This window comes from Bison bison, unplaced genomic scaffold (genome assembly GCF_000754665.1).
Source record: "Bison bison bison isolate TAMUID 2011002044 unplaced genomic scaffold, Bison_UMD1.0 scf7180017864092, whole genome shotgun sequence".
Lineage (NCBI taxonomy): Eukaryota > Metazoa > Chordata > Mammalia > Artiodactyla > Bovidae > Bison > Bison bison.
This window is the reverse complement of record NW_011494664.1, coordinates 954,076-963,868: the sequence shown is the minus strand read 5'-3', so window position 1 is coordinate 963,868 and position 9,793 is coordinate 954,076. Positions and strand designations below refer to the sequence as shown.

The window sequence follows — 9,793 nt, the reverse complement described above, 5'->3', positions numbered from 1 at the left end:
TCAGTCATGGGCGCCGTCTGGTCCGCCCTGCTGGTCGGAGGGGGTCTGGCCGGAGCGCTTTTCGTTTGGCTGCTGCGGGACTCGGGAAAGGAGGGGAATGCGGAGCAGAGGAAGGACGCCCCCCCAAGGGAGGCTGTGGCTCCGGGCGGAGATCAGGGCGGTGGCCGCGGCGGACTGAGCCCCGGACCTTCTGCCAAACCAGGTATTCTTCCTCCTTGTGTCTCCTGGGCAGATCTGCCAGGGGGCTTTGAAGTTCCTCGGGGGAGCGGGAGGGATCCACCTGGAGCTTTCCTAGCAATCCTTTCCCGGGGACTAGCTTCCTCTACTCTGAACGCGACCCTCGCCGCGCTCCGCATTTTCCCCGGCTGGTGCGCACGCTCCGAGCGGGGTGCTCGCCCCCGCCGAGGCCCTGAAGATGCCCAGACGGTTCGTCAAGGGGCGCGCCCCGCCGAGTCGCTGCCCTTGGCTCCTGCCCCTGCTCCTCCGGCGGGGATGGGCTCCTCCGGTCGGCGGCGCTTGGTGCAGTGCAGACGGCTGCAGCGGCGGCGCCCCTTCCGGGCCTTCGGAAAGGGGTGCTTAGGGTTGAGATCCTCCCACCCTCCCGCGTCTGTCCGAGCAGGGACACTGTCTCGTCTCAGTCCCAATGCCATAGCCTCATGTCCTCCTATCCCTCACCTCAGGGAAGAACCGCGTTTGGGAACACCGGAGCAATGACCACCCCCGCTCTCTGGACGCCTCTCTCAGGGAGGCAAAGTTCAGGCTGGAGTCTGGCCATGAAGGCCTCAGCTAAAACCCTGGGGCGGCTCGCTGGCAGCAGATTTCGGAGCTGTCGGCTCTCCCCCATGCTCACCGGAGCAGGGCACGATTGTCTAAAACCCCAGGGAAGAGGCACACTTAGTAGCGGCCCCAACTCCGAGGAACAGAATTGACATCTAGGTTCAGACGTCAACGCTTTAGACCCCATGTGCTGGGCAAATAAGAGACTCGGCAGAAAAACTTACCTTCCAGCGCCCTCCCTTGGCAAGCTGCCCATCCCTGGATTCCAGCCTAGTGAAAATGACATCTGTAAACTTTATTTTTAGTGGCGTGGTGTTCGTGTGTAGCCACTTGATAAATCTGCCTCTCTGTCTCATTGGTCTTCTTTTCCCTGAAAGCCAGCTTCCTGTTTCAGGTGGAGAGATTGGGAATTCAGAGTAATTTTTGTTTATGCCTCACTTCCAACCCCACATTAAAAAGTGACAATTAAACAAGATCTCCCTCTTCCCATTCCCATCCCCCATCTATACTGATTGAATGGCTCTGGAGATCTTGTAGGGAGCTATGTGGACTATCAATGAGGTGGCCAAGAAGTAAGCTGAGTTTCCAGTTAAAGTGTTAGTCCCTCAGTCGTGTCCGACTCTTTGTGACACCCATGGACTGTAGCCAGCCAGCCAGCCTTCTCTGTCCATGGGACTTCCTAGGCAAGAATACTGGAGTGGGTTGCCATTTCCTTTGCCAACTCAGGGATTGAACTTGGGTCTACCACATTGTTGGAGAAGGCAATGGCAACCCACTGCAGTACTCTTGCCTGGAAAATCCCATGGACGGAGGAGCTTGGTAGGCTACAGTCCATGGGGTCTCGAAGAGTTGGACGTGACTGAGGGCCTTCACTTTCATTTTTAACTTTCATGCATTGGAGAAGGAAATGGCAACTCACTCCAGTATTCTTGCCAGGAGAATCCCAGGGACAGAGGAGCCTGGTGGGCTGCTGTCTGTGGGGTTGCACAGAGTTGGATACGACTAAAGCGACTTAGCAGCAGCAGCAGCTACCACATTGCAGGCAGATTCTTTACCTTCTGAGCCACCAGGGAAGTTACTTTAACTCAATAGCCTGTGTTTTGTTGAAGAGGCTCCCAATGCACACGGCGCTGGCAAGGAGAATCCAGCCCTGTCCCCCCACCTCCACCCCTTGCCCAGGGATGCACTGCTGTCCTTCATATTCTGCCAGAGTGACAGCTGCTGCTGGCCTGTCCACACTGTGACCACCGATGCCTGACCCACACACAGTCCCTGGGAGGGAAGGCGTGCTCTTCTGGTTTGCAGGGTAACTGTGTAGCTCTTCATCACACAGGCTGGACAGCATTTTTTGATGATAGGAGCCAAATGACTTGATTGCATGCCAGTATGGCTTGCACTGCAGAGATCCAGGACCATGACAGGGTTACACGTCCGCCTCTACAGCTTGCCACCTTGTTTACACTCTTGTGCTGGTACGCTGGCACTCCTGGATATGCCTTTCATTATTGGATGTGCTTTGCCTAGTCGCTCAGTCATGTCTGATTCTTTGTGACCCCAGTGGACTGTAGCCTGCCAGGTTCCTCTGTCCAAGGGATTCTTCAGGCAAGAATACTGGAGTGGGTTGCCATGCCCTCCTCCAGGGCATCTTCCTCACCCAGGGATTGAATCTGGGTCTCCTGCATTGCAGGCAGATTCTTTACCATCTGAGCCACCAGGGAAGCCCCTTATTATTGGATATGTGTGTTCTTAGAGCACGACGCTAGGAACACACTAGGTAATTAGTTGATTTTAATAGAGACAAATTTTGTGAACTGCAGATAGATTAGTAGTGGAGTCTTTAATAACTAAACCTATTTCCTCAACCTAACTTACTGAACTGCCCAAACACTATTACATTTTTCCTTTTGTTTTTTTTAAGAGCATCTTCAAGAAAGCAATGGATGTTTGGTTTCTGAGACCAAAGGTCCCAGTGACCTGCCGGGAGCAGCATGGAGACAGCAGAGTCCTTCTGGAGAAGCTGGTAACCCTGACAGTTCAAGAGTGCATGTTCCTTCTGGCCCATTTCCAGACACAGAATCTCTAACTACCTCTGAGACTGGTAACTCTGACATTTCAAGACACGAAAGCCTTGGATCTCCTATGGGAGAACGGGGATTGCAAAAAGGCCAAGAGACACCTTCCAAAGCAGTTCCATGTTTGGCAGAGAAGTTTCCCTCCAGCAACCTGCTCCTGGGCAGAGCGAAAGAAGTGAGCCCTGCAGAGCCGGACAGTCAGACCCGGGCTAACCATGAGGACTGGGAGATGGTGTCCCGGCACTCGTCCTGGGGAGATGTTGGTTTGGGTGACGGTCTTGGGTCTCCAGTGTTAAGCTCTAAGCAGGGAAAGGACTGGGACAGAAGCATGCTGGTGGAAGCAAGAGGTCAGAAAGAGTGTCGTCAAGTTAGTGTCAGGTTCCAGGTCCATTATATCACAAGTGCTGGTGTGCAGTTCATTGCCGTAACTGGAGACCACGAGAGTCTTGGGAGATGGAACACTTACATCCCACTCCAGTGTAGCAGGGATGGGTTCTGGTCTCGTTCTGTGTCCCTGCCGGCAGACACGGTGGTGGAGTGGAAGTTTGTGGTGGTAGAGAACGGAGAAGTTGCTCGTTGGGAAGAATGCAGCAATAGATTCTTGGAGACTGGTCATGAGGATAAAGTGGTTCACAGGTGGTGGGGGATTCACTGAATCGCTTTGACAAACGGCCGAGGGGCTACAGGAGAACATGGAAGGGGCTAAGGTCGTGCAGCACCTGGAATAGTTTAAAATAAAGGAAATGTAACTTCAAATCTAACCCCTCAGACTTGTTTCAAATTTGCTAGTGGCTTTTGTCTAATGTGTAGATAGTGCTTCCAGTGAGCATGGCATTTCCTGTGGCATTGCTGGATGGATTTATGCTGATCCATCATTACTTTAGGGCTTGGTCGTCTTGGGGAGTGGCTTGGCTAAGTGCGCAGTGGTCAGGGAGCACAGAAACCAATTTAACTGTGCAGGGTTTAGACTTGAGCCTTTCAGTGATTCTTAGACCAGGGGAGTAAAACAAGCCTTATTCAAAAAGGGCAGATTTCCTACTGGTGCAGCTGGAGAAATAAATGCTCTCTTACACATTTTATATTTAAAAATCATTAGCACCATATGGAACTGTGATGAGAAAATGTGTGGTCACTAGATGTGATTAGCCAGGATATGAAGCATTGCGTTAAGACTTCCCAATGTTTTTTTTTTTTTTTTTTTGCTTGATTTTACTTGCCACGTATGGTTTGACAGTAGCAAGTATGTTTTTGTCTTAATGATCAAAGGCTGGTGTAGAAACAGGGGCCTAATCAGAGTCTGTTACTGGGAGCAGTCCAAGAGGAAAGAGAACAGGAAGGGGGTTATGGTGGATGCTGAGCAAGGTGGCCTGATTGATGCCTCTTAGAGGGCTGGGGGCTACGGCACAGGCCACTGGAGGGTGGGGCGCCCCATCATTTCCTGGAAGGGCCTTTGGAGGACCGTCTTGCCCCACTGCTGCTCGTCTCACAGCAAATTTGGGCTCACAGATGGATGGTCCCACAGCAATCATTTCACTGTCTTCCCTCTCCATGTTGGTGACAATCTTGGGGAACGAAACTGTAACAGGAGAGTGATACAGAAATACTTCTTTGCCCTGGGAAGAAACAACCTTTTAAACTTTGCCATTATAACTGAAAAAAAAATAATAAAACCTGAGTTTAGTATCTTTATTAAATGTCTGAATTATTTGTATAAGCCTTAGTACCATAACTGCTTAGATATAAAATAAAATACTAATATTTTTCTTCACTAATGACACAGGGAAAAAAAGCAAACATCAAGAGGCATATACACTGTTCTCTTCCCTTTAAAGTTTTAGAATATTTCTTTTAAAAAACTTTGCCTTTGTTTGGGAGGATATTATACATGCCTGTACTTGAAAATTCTATGTTAAAACAACTTTTTATTAAGTGTAATATTTATTGGCAAAACAACATTTAATCCTGGATGGTCTTTGCTAAGAAGAGCATAAACTCAACTGAAAATAGTGTGAGAAAGTGCTTCAGTAACTTTTTTGGCTCAGAATACTTTTGCTTTAATTCACACACACACACACACATATATATATGTTTTTGTTTTTTTTTACAAACTTCATAATGGAATTTTATATTCCTTCCAGTCAGGTCTTCAGAAGACACTGACCTTTACTACACAGAATAAAGCGTTTCTATTAGGTAAAGTTAAAGGTAGCACAATTTATAGTAAAAACCTGTTGAGAGTTCTGTCACTAGCTATCATTTTATCTGATGAAGTAAAAATCTTTCAGTAAAGCCAGTTGATTTAAGAGATACATATTAATACTAAATTTTACATTTTTGAAACTCATTTAAAATCAGATGTGCTTAGAGGGAGAAGTGGGAGGGCGGTGGGAAGGCCTGGCATCTGCACGCATTTGGCCGAGCATCACCTGCTGTCACAGGCCGCATGGCGCTTACTCCCAGCTCACTAAACAGCAGTGGGCGCTCCTGGCCGGAGGCCGCTTTCCCTGCAGATCGTCACCCAGGCCTCTGTCCTGCGGCTCCCGTCTGTCCCCTAGGACCTCTCTCTCCTCTGTAACCAGTTCGTGGAAAGGGAAATAAAAGACTCCACTAGAACTCGGGGCCAGAAGGTGCCCCAGACGGCTGTGTCCTGGTGTCATTAGTGAGACCCGGTCAGGCAGTTAGATGTAGATTGGAGCCAGGGGGTGGGGGGTTTGCTGGAAACAGAACCATTAGCAGGGCCGCAGTTTCTCAGGGACGTCTGTACTGGGGAAGGGGAACACAGGCTCTTTTTTTGGACAGGCTGGCTTCTGTGAATTGTTTCTGTTGAAACATTTTTGTATTTGTTCTGGTCTTTCATTGGGTTCCCATCCTATAGTATAATACATTTGGTCTTTGTTCGTGACAATTTCCCGAGATGGTAGTATCTTCTGTTATTCATTATGAGGCCCCTTAGACCATGCCTGAGTTTCTGCTAGTGAGGTGACTTAGGTGGGGCCCCTAGACAGCCTCAGGTCAGGGCTGGCCACAAGACCAAGTGGGACCGCAGGCTTGCCACTTCCAGCCCCACATACCAATCTCCAGGCTGGGGAGGGGGGCTGGAAATGAAGCTCTGGAGACACTCTTGAATGATGGCACTTAATGAGCTTCTGGGTGGGAGGATCCATCAAGGGGCTGGGAGCCCTGAGAGGGCACACCCCCATCCATGTCTTGCTCTGTGCACCTGTCGTTTGCCTGTTCCTGAGTTACTCCTTTATAATAAACCATAATAGTTAAGCACTTTCCTGACTTCTGTGATCAGTTCTAGCAAATTATTGAAACTTTAGAGGGGGATGTGGGAACTCCCCAATTTATAGCCAGTCAAAAACTACAGGTGGCCCAGGACTTGCGATAAAGCAGGGGCCGTCTTGTGGGTTGTTGTTGGTTAGTCGCTGTGTTCAACTCTTCTGCAACCCCATGGACTGTAGCCCACCAGGGTCCTCTGTCCATGGAATTTCCCAGGCAAGAATACTGGAGTGGGTTGCCATTTCTTTCTCCAGGGCATCTTCCTGATCCATGGATCGAACTCACATTTCCTGCATTGGCAGGCGGATTCTTTATTGCTGGGCCAGCTGGGAAGCCCTAGCCAAAGGCCTGGGCTCTTAAGTCTGTAGAATAGGACACTAACTCCAGGTAGTTAGTGTCAGAATTGAATTGACTCACAGACACTAGTTGGTGTCCACAGAGAACTGGGTATTGGTGTTGCAAAGTATTTCACATACAAACCCCACTCATTTATGAAACACTACTTAGGGCAGACTGAATCCATTTGATCTACAGAAGTTACCCACTGGCTGAAGAATAGCGAGTCTTTTATCTCTTTCCCTCTAGTTATTAATATGCAAAAAGAGAAACTTCTCCAAAAGTTTTGATTACAGGCCCCAGTGTTCTGTTCTGTGATAACACTCACTGATATTGACAGAACACTGAGTTCAGGGTCACAGAAGGAATCCGGTCAAGACCTTGGAGTTTGTCCTTCTGTCTGGGCATTGCTGCTGCTACTGCTAAGTCACTTCAGTTGTGTCCGACTCTGTGCGAGCCCACAGACGGCAGCCCACCAGGCTCTGCCGTCCCTGGGATTCTCCAGGCAAGAACACTGGAGTGGGTTGCCATTTCCTTTTCCAATGCGGGAAAGTGAAAAGTGAAAGTGAAGTTGTTCAGTCGTGTCCAACTCTTCGCAACCCCATGGACTGCAGCCCACCAGGCTCCTCCGTCCATGGGATTTTCCAGGCAAGAGTACTGGAGTGGGGTGCCATTGAGTTCTCCAGTCTGGACATTATACCCCATCTTTTACTTTCATGTAAAGCTGAAAAAAAAAAAGACTATTGTCTCAGCACCTATAAAGATAATAATTTATAAAAAAAAACGCAATTATTCCAACATACTGGTATTAGCATGGATTGATACCTGTAAGATACATTCACATCTAGCTAGTACCGCTTTAAGTTTTACTAAGAGAGCATTCAAGAATAGTTTATTTTAAAATAGAGCTTACAGGACAGGATAGGATATCTTTTATTAAATTTTCACATAAAAAGAAAAAAGTACACAGGGCATTAATTATAAGTAACACCACAATTAATCGGGCATCATCTCTCTGTAAAGAATAGGCAAGCAATGTATCATTTTAGTAACATTTTTTCCTGGTCTTTCACTTTCTGTATTCTCTTTTCTTGATTTCTGATCATTGAAGACATTGCTGAAAATGTTGATAAAACAATGTTAGAAAAGCAACATATACTCAGGCTTTAAATACATACTTCTATTATGTATTTCTTAAAAGGTCAGCTTGTTACCATAGAAAAGATACATGCTGAGCTCAAAAAGTTCTTAAAAACTGCAAAGTAGCACATTTTTAAAAAAGACTTTAATTATGAAACAGAGCTGAGGGTAAATCTTTGCTCTTTTAGTTGTTTTCAATGAACATGATAGGGAATTCCCTGATGGTCCAATGGTTAGGATGCTGCGCGTTCACTGCCAAGGGTATGGGTTCAATTCCTGGTCAGGGAAGCAGCACTGTGTGGCCAAATAAATAATAACATGATAATTATTGTTACAGAAGTAATACATACTAATTGTTAATAATTTGAACACCTCAGAAGGGTACATAGAGAGATAAAAATCATTGTTTTTATTCCCTCAGTGTATTGAACCTCCTTCTCCCTGCTGCTGCTAAGTCACTTCAGTCGTGTCCGACTCTGTATGACCCCATAGACGGCAGCCCACCAGGCTCCCCTGTCCCTGGGATTCTCCAGGCAAGAACACTGGAGTGGGTTGCCATTTCCTTCTCCAATGCATGAAAGTGAAAAGTGAAAGTGAAGTCACTCAGTCTTGTCCGACTCTTAATGACCCCGTGGACTGGAGCTTACCAGGCTCCTCCGTCCATGGGATTTTCCAGGCAAGAGGTCATCACTATAAACATTTTAATGAATATCTTCACAAGTACATATGCACACACACACAGACAGAAGTCTTCTTTACAAAAATGGAAATGTGGTATAAATCGTTCTGCAGCTTGCTTTCATTCACTTAAAATGTCAATATCTTTCCAGTTCAGCTCATGTTTTGTTATGACAGCACAGTATTACATTGTGTGGATGTACCAACATGTTAATAAATAAACTTTTTAAAGTTGCTTCCTTATTTTTGCTTATAAACAATGCTATAGGAAATACTTCTGTAAACAGACTTTTGTGTGTGCAACTTTTCTTGCAGAATAAATTGCTGGAAGTGGAGTTTCTGGGTCAGAGAATACATGTACTTCCAATTTTGATAAATGTTCCCCACATTCTCTCCAAAATATGTTTCATAATTTCCAAGAGACATGTCATCCAGACAATGCATCCAATAAAAAGATTAGAAAAAAATTTAACAAATATGACATGTTTTCCATTTGGATTATTACATGGTAGGATTAGTCAGATAGTCAGAAATATAAGTCAAAGTGTGAATAAAAATGGGGCCAATAAGATAATGAATCTTCCTCTAAAAAGTTATGATAAACTTAAAATCAAATGTTTTTATGTTTATATACACAGACACCTGGAGTTATCAAAAAGAATTTGTTGATTTTCTTTAGTAACAATTTAGCTTTTAGTATGTTAAAAATGTGGATTTTGGAGTCAAAAATTGCAGAGATCAATTCCCAGCTCCACTACTCATTGTGTGACTTCGAACTTATTGACTGACTGTGATCTTCAGCTTCCTCATTACCAAATGACAAGATATTAGCATGCACCTCCCAGTGTTGTGAAGCTCACAGACAAGACGCTGCATACAGGGCCTGGCACACAGCGCCTGGCACACAGCTGATAACTGCTCAATAAATGCTAATAACAACTATTATTATAATAAGGTTAAATTTATTTTTAAATGATTTTTTGAAAGTTATTATTTTCCATCTGGCAAGATTGTATTATTTTCTAGAGATGAAATAAGAATAACATGTATACTCCAAAAATAATTTCTCTCTGACAAAGTCTCCTGGATTCATGGATTTATATCAGGAAATCATAAAACATGATAGCCTCCTGAATTCATGGGAACATCCACTTAGAATTCATGTCCCAGAAGTTGTCTATCATCTGCAGAGTACAACAATTTCTTGTTCAAATAGCTCTAGTTTATGTAGACGTATGGAAGTCCACATTTAGACATAGTTTATCTTTATTTATTTAGTGATTCATTGGGTGGCACAGTCTGCCCATGGTAATTTAAATCTTCTATAAGGGTAAATACTGTTGTTTTGTTTTCTGGCTATTAACTGCCACCTTATGCTCGCTGCTGCTGCTAAGTTGCTTCAGTCGTGTCCGACTCTGTGCGAGCCCATAGACGGCAGCCCACCAGGCTCCCCCATCCTTGGGATTCTCCAGGCAAGAACACTGGAGTGGGTTGCCATTTCCTTCTCC

The 9,793-nt window shown here is 45.7% G+C and overlaps 2 protein-coding genes across 7 annotated transcripts in view; one reads left to right on the top strand and one right to left on the bottom strand.

The window, feature by feature from the left end:
* STBD1 (starch binding domain 1) overlaps positions 1–4,543 on the top strand; it is a 4,774-nt gene extending 231 nt beyond the window's left edge. The window contains exons 2-3 of one of the 2 annotated variants that reach the window (XM_010838135.1): positions 1–202; positions 2,696–4,543. In XM_010838135.1, the coding sequence (XP_010836437.1) occupies positions 7–202; positions 2,696–3,504 (1,005 nt within the window). In that variant the 5' untranslated portion in view covers positions 1–6 and the 3' untranslated portion in view covers positions 3,505–4,543. The remainder of the gene's footprint in view (positions 203–2,695) is intronic. The other variant, XM_010838134.1, reaches the window with a different exon arrangement.
* A 2,744-nt stretch (positions 4,544–7,287) lies between these two features.
* CCDC158 (coiled-coil domain containing 158) overlaps positions 7,288–9,793 on the bottom strand; it is an 83,038-nt gene continuing 80,532 nt past the window's right edge. For 4 of the 5 annotated variants that reach the window (XM_010838129.1, XM_010838132.1, XM_010838128.1 and 1 more), the window contains one exon: positions 7,288–7,584. In XM_010838129.1, coding sequence (XP_010836431.1) covers positions 7,508–7,584 — 77 coding nt within the window. In that variant the 3' untranslated portion in view covers positions 7,288–7,507. The remainder of the gene's footprint in view (positions 7,585–9,793) is intronic. The other variant, XM_010838131.1, reaches the window with a different exon arrangement.